The sequence below is a fragment of the Pristiophorus japonicus genome, chromosome 5, assembly GCF_044704955.1.
Source record: "Pristiophorus japonicus isolate sPriJap1 chromosome 5, sPriJap1.hap1, whole genome shotgun sequence".
In the NCBI taxonomy this organism is placed as follows: domain Eukaryota; kingdom Metazoa; phylum Chordata; class Chondrichthyes; family Pristiophoridae; genus Pristiophorus; species Pristiophorus japonicus.
Window position 1 is genome coordinate 182,927,704 of NC_091981.1, and position 15,235 is coordinate 182,942,938.

The following is a 15,235-nucleotide window of genomic DNA, read 5'->3' on the forward strand; positions in this document are numbered from 1 at the left end:
CTTCATCTTACTGGAGAATAAAGGACTAGACTCGTAATCTGAAACGAAATACAAGAATATTGCAATGCAAGATTATAATCTGTGTAATTCACCTTTACTGCATTCCTTTACTCCAGGAACAACATCAATATGCTCTGGAGTATCAGGTGCCACAGAAAGAAGGGGATTTAGCAAAGATGTTCCAGTTTCTAGAGAACAACAAAGAGGAACTCAATATCAAACACTATTCCATATGCCAAGCCACTCTAGACCAGGTACGGTACAAACATTTGATATGTAGATGTCAGCAACTGATTAACTGGTCAAAAAAGATCATCTGCTAACAGTTCTAATATTGCTTCCTCAGAATTTACTAATACTTGTGCATTATTACTGTTAGCCACTAAAATCCCAGTTGTATTGTGTTCACAAAACAGGAAAAAACTGAGCAAGATGACATCTTTTCCCATTTTCTCTTGCATTCCTTTTCAATTATTTTATTCCATGCTCATTCGTTTTGATGTGCTCATGGACTGGTCAGTTCCCTTTGATGCCAGTCTAAGTCCAGTCAGTAGTTTGTACTTACATTGACATATAACAGTGGAAGGCATGGAATATCCAATCTTATTTTACAAGGGTTGGCTGGGGGATAGCAGAATTAATTACACATACAACTGACAGAATTCCAGGCTCATTTCCCGGTTATTATCTGCATCTGCTGTCGCAGCTTGCAATGTAGGGGTTGCAACAGTTACATACAGATATAATGTCATCTTGATGGCGCTGTCATCTTGATACTGTAAAAATCTATCTACATGATCCTGCTCTACATCTAGCTCATACACTTCAGGACTTGCTCTTTAACTGGGTAGTGGCAGTACTTAATGGAGAATCAGAGTAGCAGTACAAAGTGTTGAACCAATGAAGCCTTTAAAATCTAAGTTGGTTTAATTTCTGTATTTTTTAAAATTTTGACCTCACATCTGTCAGATCAGTGTGGTATTTAATAGGGACTGGTTAGATCAAGATACATTGTGATGACTGCGGATAAAAAGATATGAATCCATTTGAAGGCCAAAATGTAGATTGTATTTACAAATCTATTGAGTCTCTAAGGATACATTTTCTGATTGTACTCTCCCACATAGAGCCTTATCTGCTGGCAGCGCCTATTGGAAAATCGTGCACATGTGCAGGCCATGATTTTTCATCCATTAAAATTAAATGACTGCAGTAGGTTCAAGGATATTCTTGTTGCCTGGGCCAGCTGAGTTTCAGTTCATGGACTATGATGCTGCTGAAAATAATACTAATGTCACAGGAATAATGTAGTCATTTTCTCAATCCTGCTGATAAGAAATGTGGGATGGTTTCTCAAAGCTTCTCTTTCTCTCTCCTTTCTCTTCTTTACTCAGCTGTGCTTTGTTCTCCCTCACTGTTACTTTAAGGAAGGCTATAATCAGATCAACCATGATCTTATTAAATGGCAGAGCAGGCTCGAGGGGCCAAAAGGCCTACTCCTGCTCCTATTTCTTATGTTCTTATGTTCTATACATTTTTCAGGCAGAGTCCTTGAAGGAAACTTGCTAAATTTCATAGTATCATTTCATATAGATTTTAGGAAAATTCTATTAAATTCATCATGTATTTATAGACCTGCTCTTAGGTATTCTTTATTTATGTATTTTTTCCATTTACACTGTTGATTATATAGTAACAATAGTTCAATTCCTGCCTGACATATAATCAGATTTCTGTTTTACTCAATAGGTGTTTATTAATTTTGCTCGCCAGTTAGAGGAAACTTTGGACCAAACCGCTGTTGAACAAGGCAGAACAAACCTATCTGTATAGCTCACTGAAGAATTGTACAAGGAAGCACAACAAAAATTGGGCTAATAATGGAATACAGTCTTGACAGTAATAACATTTATCATGTGATGTTTTAGATCTCAGGTTTGGTGAGAGTTAAATACCTCAGACATTATTTTATTAGGTACACATTAGAAGGACTTTTGTAACATAGACTTGCCTTACACTAGAAATGGGTTAATGAATTTTCAAGGTACTCCTGTTTTTCTACATTTCTGCATTTGTTTTATATAACATTTACATTAAATCAAATTTGCAATAATTTAACTTTTTAAAATGAAAATACTAAATTTATTGAAATTGATTGTGCCTTTACATTTATTAATAAATTTCCCATCAGTATCTCTTAAAATAGTGTAAAGTTTTACATTCTGATTGAATATCATGATCAATACACAAGAAATCTATTATTCCAAAGATTGGGACAATCACAGAAAAGAAAAGGGAGATACTCAGAACAATGTAGTATCTGAAAAATAGATATTATGAGCATGAGACTTGGTGGTTTAATATTTCTTAAATTGTGGGCCTGAAAATTGACTTTGTATTTTTCTAAAAGAAAAGACCCATCATAATTATACTTAAAAGAATCACGTTTGGAATGCGACTAATTTTAGTGCAGTCAACCTAAAGAAAATGAAACAAAAATAGAAAATGCTGGAAACACTCAGCAGGCCAGGCAGCATCTGTGGAGAGAAACCAAGTTAATGTTTCAGATCTGTGACCCTTCGTCAGAACTGGAAAAGTTAGAGATGTAACAGATTTTAACCAGGTGCAGAGGCAGGGAGGGGAGGAAAGAACAAAAGGACTGTCTGATTTTGCTATTGTAAAGAAAATGTAATGTCATTGTGTACTGTTGCCAGTCACAATGAATTGTGGTTTTCAATATAACTGAGCATTTCCTCTGATAAAGCTTCTAATTCATGTAACTTATTTCTTTCTGACTATGTGTAACATATACTGGAAGTTAATGTAATCAAGATTTCAAAAAGGTAAATAAGATTCAAACCTTTTTATCTAATATAGTGTGTGTAAAATGATCTATTTTCCTTAAATTCGCAGCATTAAACTATCTAATTTTTGGGTGGTTTAAAGGTGAAATCAAATTATGGTATGGTGTTGTCAAAGTCATGCTTTTTGGGATGAAGTTGAGCATTTCCTGTTCTGAAGATATTACAAATTGAAATATTTGAAAGCTGCACTAAATAGGACCCTTGATATAACAGTTATATAACTGGGTGAAATTTTCTGATATTTTCAAAGGTTGGGAACTGTATTTTGGAAAAGCTGATTTGCAAGTCTGAGGTCTGACTGAGGGTGTTTGAATAATAGCTTTTTTGACAAATAGATAGTAACAGGTTGCTATGGGTTCCTGTATGTTAATTGTTCTATTAGCTGATAGACTTTCAAGCTCACCGTTGACTTAAAACAATTTTTGTGTAGCTATGTGGACACTGGACACAGAGGCATTGATCTGCTTACAATAATGTGAGACACAATGGTTCTTTCTCATGGTGAGTTTGAATACATTAAGAAGTGATAAGACATTGGCTGTTCTGGATAAAGTTTCATGTGGCATAGATACTTTGCAGTATAATTGTAATGAGCTCATTTAATTTAAAAATATTTTACCAATCAAATTGATCTAAATTAATATATTGAAAATGAACATTTTAAACTATATAATTGTATATGTATTTTCTTCCAGTTTCATAGATTCCCTGCCATACAATTTTTTGAAAATTATACAATAAAGGCCGATCATTTTGAAACTAATTTGAAATTAATCTCTTTGATCCTTAAATAATAAATCTTCAGCTATTACTGTCGATCCACCAAGTTAAATGTGATACTTTTTCAGTGAAATAAATAAGAGGTGAGCAAATTATCACTATAACTGAGGTCTAACCTGCTTGACAAGGGAGAGGAGATATTGCTGTGGCCAGAAGGAGTTACCTTCACAAGGCACCTTCTCATCGACAGTGGGGTAGGTACAGATGGATGAAGCACTCCCGCACACTTAAGATTCTTAACCCCAACCAACATATTAAATAGAAACAATTGTATTTTAGAATAACTTGTATTAATAAGTTTAAATAGTTTATCAGATTGTTTCTAATATATTATAAATATTGGTTTAAAAATAGATCAGTCTCTGAAGAAGACAAATTCGTCTTTAAATGTGTTATTTTCCTGAGTCTCAAGAATAATTGTTCTGAAGTTTAAAAAAATGTTTACAAATGTCTGATACTATTTGGCAAATGGCAAATACTCTATCAGATTCGGAGTCATTTTAAATTTTAAAAGTGCGGCAGATTGTCCAGGTTAAAAGGAAATCTGAATTAAAATGGAGTAGGAACAATAAAAATAGAGCCACAGAGTCTGAAATTCCGGGAATCCCACTCTGCCGGTGGAAATGCAGTGGAGTAAAATTCTTCTTCATCTTTGGATCCCTTTGCCCTTTGGAGGGCAATTTAAATACTTGAGGTAGATGGCCGACATGTGTAAGGGAACATCAGAGTTACCAACCTAACAGGAGCCAGGAAAACCATAGCGGATGGTGGATTGGAGACATAAGCAGGGCAAAAGACTAGGTCCAAATGTTTTAAATGCTCCTAAACACTAAACTCCACCGTATTGGATCGATTACCTTTGCTTGCAATGCTTATAGGGCCTTTACTGGGCCTTAAACAAATATTTCACTAGCTCTCAACTGTTGAGAGTTCTGTTGAGCCTAATGGATAGCTCAGGAACTCTGCCAGGCATATGCAAAGCAGGTGGAAGACCCCCCCCCCCAACTCCCCCAGACCAAAATTTCCACCATTGTGCCCTCTTTGAGCCCAGGAATTTCAGCTCCACAATCTTCAACCATTGAACACAAGAATTCAAAATACATACAAGGGTTGCTTCAGGTAGCTCCAAAAAGACACAGAACTGAAGCTGATCTAATTTTACAGAAATCTTTATACTTTATCATTTAGTATAGGATGTGACTGTTTGTACTGCACTTGTCTCTGATTGGCTCTCCAATTTCATTGCACCTATTGCTGATTGGTCCCCTTTGGAGGATAACCCCACCCTGAATTTTCTGTGGAGTGTGTACTTGGAATCGCCCAACCCGAGTTCAAACTCGACCCATTTTGACTTCAGAAGCCACAGAGGATAGATCTTCCCAAAAGCCACTAAGTGCCAGCCAAAGTCCATTACCCCAGCGCAGTGCTGCCTCCCCCAGCCAAAGTCCCTTACTCCAGCGCAAGTGACCTTACCCCCCGCCCTCCCCATAGATGGGGCATTGTGTGCGGATTGTTAACCGGTTTATTGGGTATGAAGTGAATAGTGACAGTGTCATGAGTTCTCGATTGGAAGAACCTCTCCCCTCCCATCCCCCTGTGTGTCTCTCTTTCCACCCCCCCCACCACCCCAAGGCGCTCTCTCTCTCTCTCTCTCCCCTCCCATCCCCCTGTGTGTCTCTCTTTCCACCCCACCCCCCACCACTCCCAGGCGCGCTCTCTCTCTCTCTCTCTCTCCCCTCCCATCCCCCGTGTGTCTCTCTTACCACCCCCAGGCGCTCGCGCTCTCTCTCTCTCTCTCCCCTCTCATCCCCCCGTGTGTCTCTCTTTCTACCCCCCCCCCCCCCCCACCACCCCCAGGCGCGCTCTCTCTCTCTCTCTCTCTCCCCTCCAGGCTCTCTCTCCCCCCTGCCGCTGCTCAGCGGGGGCTTGCGGCTCAGCTCTCTTTCTCTCCCCGCCCAGGCCGCCCCTCTCCCTGCCCAGGTCGCCCCTCTCCCTGCCCAGGCCCCCCCTCTCCCCGCCCAGGCCGCCCCACTCCCCGCCCCAGGCTCTCTCTCCCTCCCCCAGTCGCTCGGAGGCGGGCGGAGGATCAGAAGGCCCAGTCGGCGGTTGCTCAGAGGCTCGCAGAACATGGTCGGACTGATGCAGGTCCCACTTCTGGCCCGGGATCCCACTTCTGGTTACGGGTTCAGGTGGGAGACATCGGGGGTGGAGTCTCGAGGGGACACAGGCGCAGAAGGACCGATAAAGGACAGTACAGATAGTCACATTGTTTAGTATATAGATTGATAGTTATAGTTGCCTACATAACAACAGTGACTACACTTCTGAAACAATACATTGTTTATGACGTGCTATGGGATCTCCTGAGGACATGAGACACACTATATCAAGTCAATATCATTATTTCTTCTTCCATGTGTTTATCTGAATGCAACTAAACTTTATTTTAATCCAAATCTTAGACCTATTTGTTTCTTTTACTTTTGCTGATTTGTTGTTGAACTCATTTTAATCAAATAAATTACTTTTCTATTTTTGTAATCTATTCTTTGGCTGATGATTTGTACATGTGTGTAAAATTAGTAATATTTAATTTAATTGCTGGATATAATTGGAGTGAAACATACTGTAATACGCTGTTACAATGCTGAATCTGTTTGCTGCCCCAGATTGATTATCCTTGTAACACATGATACGGATTTTCTGTCTTGTGCTCATCAAAGTGATAGATGTTACAACTAGGGAATGAACTACTTTTCCACTTGAATCACCTATTGTCAGTAGTGAGTACTTCCAGTTCTGGCATAGCATGTCCAGATACAGAGTAAAGCTCCTTGGACTCTGCCTCAATAACACGCCTTATCCTCAACCTCAGAACATCAATTTGAATGATTCCATTTCTCATACTAGAAGTTTGAGAATTGGATTGCCAATTTGTACCAACTTGTGCCTGTTGCTGTGCACCTATTAAGGTCTGCTTGAGACTGCCCAGTCTCTTTAAAAAATCAGAAAAGGGGACCAAATTCCAATCCAGGGTCCAGAGGTGAAAAGACAACACAAAACCCCATCTCAAACTAAGGATCTTTGAAAGTTATGGAGGTGTTGATAAAGCTTTGGTTGATAGTTACTTTTTTGCTGACGATTTGCTCTATTAGTAAAATTTAAATGTCAGGAAGTTGATATCTGTTCATTTGAAATTAGTGTCATATCCGTCTCTCCAAAATTGAAGAATCTACTCTAGACTCACAATTCGTCTTACTCTGGTTGCTAGTTCTTTCTCAAAGGCACTTAATTTAACATCCCTTATGGTCTCATTAACTAATAAACTAATATGGCAGGGGGATGGGAACCTATGCAGGGAGACAGAGGGAAGTAAAATAGGGGCAGAAGCAAAAGATAGGAAGAAGAAAAGTAAAAGTGGAGGGCAGAGAAACCCAAGGCAAAAATCAAAAAGAGCCACATTACAGCAAAATTCTAAAGGGGCAAAGTGTGTTAAAAAGACAAGCCTGAAGCCTCTGTGCCTCAATGCGAGGAGTATCCGTAATAAGGTGGACAAATTAACTGCACAGGCAGCAATTAATGAATATGATATAATTGGCATCATGGAGACATGGCTCCGGGGTAACCAAGGCTGGGAACTCAACAACCAGGGGTATTCAACATTCAGGAAGGACAGACAAGAAACGAAAAGGAGGTGGGGTAGCGTTGCTGGTTAAAGAGGAAATTAACGTAATAGTAAGGAAGGACATTAGCTTGGATGATGTGGAATCTGTATGGGTGGAGCTGCGGAATACCAAAGGGCAGAAAACAGTAGTGGGAGTTGTGTACAAACCACCAAACAGTAGTAGTGAGGCTGGGGAGAGCATAAACAAGAAATTAGGGATGCGTGCAATAAAGGTACAGCAGTTATCATGGGCGACTTTAATCTACATATAGATTGGGCTAAACAAACTGGCAGCAATATGATGGAGGAGAATTTCCTGGAGTGTATTAGGGATGGTTTTCTGGACCATTATGTCGAGGAATCAACGAGAGAGCTGGCCATTCTATACTGGGTGATGTGTAATGAGAAAGGACTAATTAGCAATATTGTTTTGCGCGGCCCCTTGAGGAAGAGTGACCATAATATGGTAGAATTCTTTATTAAGATGGAGAGTGACGTGGTTAATTCAGAGATTAGGGTCCTGAACTTAAGGAAAGGTAACTTCGATGGTATAAGACGTGAATTGGCTAGAATAGACTGGCGAATGATACTTAAAGGATTGACGGTGGATAGGCAATGGCAAACATTTAAAGATCACATGGATGAACTTCAGCAATTGTACATCCCTGTCTGGAGTAAAAATAAAACAGGGAACGTGGCTCAACCGTGGCTAACAAGGGAAATTAAGGATAGTGTTAAATCCAAGGAAGAGGCATATAAATTGGCCAGAAAAAGCAGCAAACCTGAGGACTGGGAAAAATTTAGAATTCAGCAGAGGAGGACAAAGGGTTTAATTAGGAGGAGGAAAATAGAGTATGAAAGGAAGCTTGCTGGGAACATAAAAACTGACTGCAAAAGCTTCGATAGATATGTGAAGAGAAAAAAGATTAGTGAAGACAAACGCAGGTCCCTTGCATTCAGATTCAGGTGAATTTATAATGGGGACCAAAGAAATGTCAAACCAGTTGAACAAATACTTTGGTTCTGTCTTCACAAAGAAAGACACAAATAACCTTCCGGAAATATTTGGGGACTGAGGGGCTAGTGAGAAGGTGGAACTGAAGGATATCCTTATAAAGCGGGAAATTGATGGGATTGAAGGCCGATAAATCCCCGGGACAAAATAGTTGACATCCCAGAGTACTTAAGTAAGTGGCCCTAGAAATAGTGGATGCATTGGTGTTCATTTTCCAACAGTTTATCGCCTCTGGATAAGTTCCTATGGACTGGTGGGCAGCTAATGTAACACCACTTTTAAAAAAAATAGGGAGAGAAAACGGGGATTTATAGACCGGTTAGCCTGACATCGGTAGTGGGGAACATGTTGTAATCAATTATTAAAGATGAAATAGCAGCGCATTTGGAAAGCAGTGATAGGATTGGTCCAAGTCAGCATGGATTTATGAAAGGGAAATCATGCTTGACAAATCTTCTAGAATTTTTTGAGGGTGTAACTAGTAGAGTGGACAAGGGAGAACCAGTGGATGTGGTGTATTTGGACTTTCAAAAGGCTTTTGACAATGTCACACACGAGATTGGTGTGCAAAATTAAAGCACATAGTATTGGGGGTAATGTACTGATGTGGATAGGGAACTGGTTGGCAGACAGGAAGCAGAGAGTCGGGATAAACGGGTCCTTTTCAGAATGGCAGACAGTGACTAGTGGGGTGGCGCTAGGCTCAGTGCTGGGACCCCAGCTATTTACAATATACATTAATGATTTGGATGAAGGAATTGAGTATAATATCTCCAAGTTTGCAGATGACACGAAACTGGGTGGCGGTGTGAGCGGTGAGGAGGATGCTAAGAGGCTGCAGGATGACTTGGACAGGTTAGGTGAGTGGGCAAATGCATGGCAGATGCAGTATAATGTGGATAAATGTGAGGTTATCCACTTTGCTGGCAAAAACACAAAGGCAGAATATTATCTGGATGGCGGCAGATTAGGAAAAGGGGAGGTGCAATGAGACTTGGGTGTCATGGTACATCAGTCATTGAAAGTTGGCATGCAGGTGGTGAAGAAGGCAAATGGTATGTTGGCCTTCATAGCTCGGGGATTTGAGTATAGGAGCAGGGAGGTATTACTGCAGTTGTACAGAGCCTTGGTGAGACCCCACCTGGAATATTGTGTTCAGTTTTGGTCTCCTAATCTGAGGAAGGACGTTCTTGCTATTGAGGGAGTGCAGTGAAGGTTCACCAGACTGATTCCCGGGATGGAAGAACTGACATATGAGGAGAGACTGGATCAACTGGGCCTTTTTTCACTGGAGTTTAGAAGGATGCGAGGGTATCTCATAGAAACATATAAAATTCTGACGGGACTGAACAGGTTAGATGCAGGAAGAATGTTCCCGATGTTGGGGAAGTCCAGAACCAGGGGACACAGTCTAAGGTTAAGGGGTAAGCCATTTAGGACTGAGATGAGAAGAAACTTCTTCACTCAGAGAGTTGTTAACATGTGGAATTCCCTACTGCAGAGAGTTGTTGCTGCCAGTTCATTGGACATATTCAAGAGGGAGTTAGATATGGCCCTTATGGCTAAAGAGATCAAGGGGTATGGAGAGAAAGCAGGAAAGGGGTATTAAGTTGAATGATCAGCCATGATCTTATTGAATGGTGGTGCAGGCTCGAAGGGCCGAATGGCCTACTCCTGCACCTATTTTCTATGTTTCTATTAAGCTACATGAAGATTTATTTAGCATTTCATTACTATTTATTAAACCAACCACAGAGTGTTGTATATATTTGCTATAAATTGCTAAGTTAGTGATCCGAGACTTAGTGATTGAATGTATAAGTAACTGCACCAAAATTCCCATAAAATGACTATTTCAAATAGAACAGTCCTCTCGTAACAGCTCAGACAGTTTTTCAAACCACCCTCAAAAACAGCTAGAGATGTTACCATTGGTCTCTGCTAAGGTGCACTCCATTGCCAGCCACGAGAAGGTATGTAAGAATGGTCTGGGCTGAGTGGGTGCACAATTTTGTGTTCTTTCATTGTGTCCATTTAAAGATTCTTCTTGACAACATGATTGATAATTGGGAACTGCATTTATGAGCAATCATAGATAAGGATCCTTGTCCTAAAATCTATACTATAGTGCGCAGTTCTTTGAACTGCCTTTAATCCTTTAATTCTCATTTAAATTTTAATTTCTAATAATCTAGATATGCATATATCTGGCTTGACATTAAAATGCTTTAATTTTGACAAGCTACCTCACATTGCAAATAATTTAAAAAGACAAACCAAGGCAATCTTTGACTCACTGGACAACTTGTTTTGCATGCTCTCTGTCAGAATGTTGGGGTTACAAAGCCCCTCCAGGACTTGAGCAGATTATCTGAGTTGAGGGAGTGCCACATTGTCACACGTGCCATACTTTGGATGAGACATTATACTGAGGCCCCATTTGCCTGCTCCAGTGCTTCAGTTGGATATCAATGATACAATGTCACTATTTGAAGAAGATAGGGAGTCAATATTCCTCCTTCAACCAACCCCACCAAAAACAGACCAACTGCTCATCCATCTCATTCTAGTTTGTGGTTTCTTGTTACGTGGCTGTTGCTTTTGCCTACACAATGTTCACTATACTTCAAACAAATTCATTATATGTATAGTTCTTTAAGGCATTTCGGAGATGTGATAAGGTACAGTATACATTCAAGTTGTTACACTGGTGCAATTTTAGTGTAATTGGAGCAGAGGGCAGAAATTTGGGGTGAAGCACAACTCCACGGGTTTTCACCTTTTAAGTCTGGCAGAAATTCCACCAGAAGTGGAGTGGTTGGGTGGAGGTGGGGGGAGAGGGAGTGGGTGCAAGAAGTGCGCATCTTTCTCTATTGAGACAGAGGGAAGTAATGGAATAATGGTGTTATCCAAAATAAATTACGCCATTTTCGACATATCCACCTTCTCAGCTGCACTAGCCAAGTATACTTGTATGAAGCAGGTGTGTCTACAAGGACCAGCTGATCAAGGCTTATTCAGGGCAGCAGTGAAGCTTCCATCTACTTGGAAACTTTTTCTCATAACCTAGTAATTAATGATCCAATTAAAATTTTAATTTTTGTTGGAGATTTGAAGCTTTGGACTTCACTTTATGTTCATTTTGGAGTGGGTTTGCTAGCAGTGAACTTTGTAAAATAGCCGGAGAAGCAGCAATATGGGCTTCCCCATGGGAATAGATGATATATGTGATAGAGGAAAATGAGGAGGAGGAAGCACAAAAGGAAGCTATATAGCTACATTAAAATCGGTGTTGTTTCGGCTGCTGCTATTCCCACACAATTATTTAGGCTACAGTCTGTCCAGTAACATTTAAACCAGCTGACCCCAGAATTCCTGACTGGGTCAATATTAGGAGCAGTCAGAGGCCAAAAGCCCCTCCTTCTTCCTGCAGCCTCAGGAATATCAGAACCACAAAGTTTTGCATGAGAGATTCGCATTTGACAGCCAGATAGTGTTAATTGGCACACAGTAGAATCCTGTCACCTTTCATTCCACTGATCACTAAAAGAACTATTTGTTGTGTATTTGTAAAGCATGCACTCCAATGTTCTGCCACCAGGGAGCGCATCCCCTGAAGTCCCAAGGGATCCCAGCATCCCTTGGGAGCACTGTATATAAGCCGGCCCCCAAGACCTGCTCCTCACTCTGGAATGTCTTAATAAAGACTGAGGCCACTGTTACTTTAACCTCCTTGTGTGCAATCTCATCTGTGTTAAGAACACAATAACTGGCGACGAGTATACAAATCCAACTTAAAGATGCAGCAAACTGTGGGCATTCTGGAGAAGTTAGCGGAGGGTGAGGACTGGGAAGCCTATGTCGAACGACTAGACCAGTACTTTGTAGCCAACGAGCTGGACGGAGAAGGAAGCGATGCAAAAAGGAGAGTGGTCCTCCTCACGGTCTGCAGGGCACGGACCTACAGCCTCGAAGAATCTTCTGGCTCCAGTGAAACCCACAGATAAGTCGTATGAGGAGCTGTGTACACTAGTTCGGGAACATCTTAGCCCAAGGGAGAGCGTGCTGATGGCGAAGTATCGGTTCTACACGTGCCAGCGATCTGAAGGTCAGGAAGTGGCGAGCTATGTCGCCGAGCTAAGGCGACTTGCAGGACAATGTGAGTTTGATGGCCACCCGGAGCAGATGCTCAGAGACCTTTTTGTACTGGGCATTGGCCACGAGACCATCCTACGAAAACTTTTGACTGTAGAGACACCGACCCTCAGTAAGGCCATTGCGATAGCACAGGCGTTTATGTCCACCAATGATAACACCAAACAAATCTCTCAGCACACAAGTGCTAGCAATGTTCATAAATTAACTGGAACTGTGTTTGCGAGCAGAAATGTACAGGGTAGAAACCACGAGTCTGCAAACTGCCAGCAGGCCTCAGGTGACCCAGATGACTGAGTCCGCAACAAAGGATGAATGCAAGGCAATTCACACCTTTTTGGCATTGTGGAGGCTTCCATTCAGCCTATTCATGCCGCTTCAAAGGGTATGTTTGCAAGAGCTGTGGAACAATGGAGCACCTCCAACGTCTGCAAAACCTGCTAACCACCATGTGGCAAAGGAAGATCGGTCCATGGTGGATCAAAGCAATTTCGAGCCTCAGAGAGGAGGCAGATGCTGAAGTACACGGGGTGCACACATTTTTGACGAAATGTCCACCTATAATGCTAAATTGAATGGCTTACCCATAGCCATGGAACTGGACACTTAAGGCCTGCTCCTCATTCTTAATAAAGACTGAGGTCACTGTTACTTTAATCTCCCTGTGTGCAGTCTCATTTGTGTTAGGAACACAACACTATCCATCAAGTAATTTAGTACCATACAGCCCTGATATTGGCATCCTGAGACCTCAATTCTGGAAATAAAACCCACGTTTTAGAAACAAGGAGAAAACTGGATTTGAGCAGATGAAACTTTAAATTATTTGAGAGATGGATGGTTGGAATGGATTGTATATTGAATAAAGGGTGGAGTATGGGAAACAGAGCCTCTCTAGTCATTCAAAAGATAATTAGATGGGGCGGGGGGGAGGGTCCAGAGGCATCTATGGAAGAATGAACCAAATTGTTCAAATGTACTCTGTCATCTGCACTCATATTTTTAATAATTTGTGAAAATTGCCAGCAGAGGAAAATAAAAGGCTATAGAATGGCACAAGGCCTTGAATATTTTCCTATTAACCACAAGTTTCCACCCACCTCTCTGTCACCTTAATTCCAACGGACTTAAGCTCACTTAATCTTAGCTTGACTTTCCTGTCCTGCAAATCCATCACAGAAAAGGGGATGGGTGTAGCGGATGTGCGGGGGTGGAATGATGAGGAAGAGGAAGAAGATGTTGCTGATGAGGAGTACCAAGAGAGAAGGGAAATTTTCTGTCGACTGATGATGATGCCAAGGACGAGATTGATAATGAACGAGAAACTGTGAAGGTCAAGCCCACCCTTTAATATCTGGTCTTATATCATACCCGACGGGAACAATAGCATAGCGATTACGTCACTGGATTAGTCCAGAGGCCTGGACTAGTGATCCAGAGACATGAGTTCAAATACCACCATGGCAGCTGGAGAATTTAAATTCAATTGATTAAATAAATCTGGAATAAAAAGCTAGTATCAGCAATGATGACCATCAACCTATTGGATTGTCATAAATACCCATCTGGTTCACTAGTGTCCTTTAAGGAAGGAAATTTGCCATCCTTACCTGGTCTATATGTGACTCCAGGCCCACAGCAATGTGGTTGACTCTTAACAGCCCTTCTAGCAAGTCACTCATTTGTTCACAACCGCTACAAAAAACAATAATAAGAATAAACCCGAATCGACCTTAGCACTGACTACGGACACGACAATGGCACTCCCAGCCCAGTCGACCCAACAACGTCCTTTTCACCAACATCTGGGGACTTGTGCCAAAATTGGGAGAGCTGTCCCACAGACTAATCAAGCAATAGCCTGACATAGTCATACTCACAGAATCATACCTTTCAGCCAATACCCCAGACTCCTCCACCATCTAGGTATTTCCTGTCCCACTGGCAGGACAGACCCACCAGGAGTGGTGGCACAGTGGTATACAGAAGGGAGGGAGTGTCTTTAGGACTCCTCAACATTGACTCCAGACCTCATGCCTTCACATCAAGCAAGGAAACCTCCTGCTGATTACCACTTACCATCCTCCCTCAGCTGATGAATCACTACTCCTCCATGTTGAACACCACTTGGATGAAGCACTAAGAGTAGCAAAGACACAGAATGTACTCTGGGTGGGGGACTTCAATGTCCATCACTAAGAATGGCTCAGTAGCACCACTACTGACCAAGCTGGCCGAGTCCTGAAGGACATAGCTGCCAGACTGGGCCTACAGCAGGTGGTGAGAGAACCAACACAAGGGAAAAACCTACTTGACTTCGTCCTTACCAATCTACCTGTCACAGATGCATCTGTCCATGACAGCATTGTTAGCAGCGACCACCGCACAGTCACTGTGGAGACAAAGTCCCGTTTTCACACGGAGGACACCATCCATTGTGTTGGGTGGCACTACCACTGTGCTAAATGGGAATGGATCCAGAAAAGATCTAGCAGTTCTAAACTGGACATCCATGAGGTGCTGTGGGCCATCAGCAGCAGCAGAATTATATTCCACCACAATCTGTAACCTCATGGCCCAGCATATCACTCACTCTACTATTACCATCAAGCCAGGAGACCAACACTGGTTCAATGAAGAGTGTAGAAGAGCATGCCAGGGGCAGCACCAGGCGTACCTAAAAATGAGGGGCCAACCTGGGGAAGCTGCAACACAGGACTACATGCTGCTAAACAGTGGAAGCAGCATGCTATAGAC

At 41.7% G+C, this 15,235-nt stretch overlaps 1 protein-coding gene and 1 long non-coding RNA gene across 2 annotated transcripts in view; one reads left to right on the top strand and one right to left on the bottom strand.

Moving 5' to 3' along the window:
* The window catches only part of LOC139264540 (ATP-binding cassette sub-family A member 13-like), a 417,853-nt gene extending 415,777 nt beyond the window's left edge, over positions 1-2,076 (top strand). Inside the window, exons 60-61 of the mRNA XM_070881155.1 lie at positions 117-254; positions 1,750-2,076. Coding sequence (XP_070737256.1) covers positions 117-254; positions 1,750-1,833 — 222 coding nt within the window. The 3' untranslated portion in view covers positions 1,834-2,076. The remainder of the gene's footprint in view (positions 1-116; positions 255-1,749) is intronic.
* LOC139264541 (uncharacterized) overlaps positions 1-15,235 on the bottom strand; it is a 31,485-nt gene that overhangs the window by 9,745 nt on the left and 6,505 nt on the right. Inside the window, exon 2 of the long non-coding RNA XR_011593369.1 lies at positions 93-188. This is a non-coding gene — a long non-coding RNA (uncharacterized lncRNA). The remainder of the gene's footprint in view (positions 1-92; positions 189-15,235) is intronic.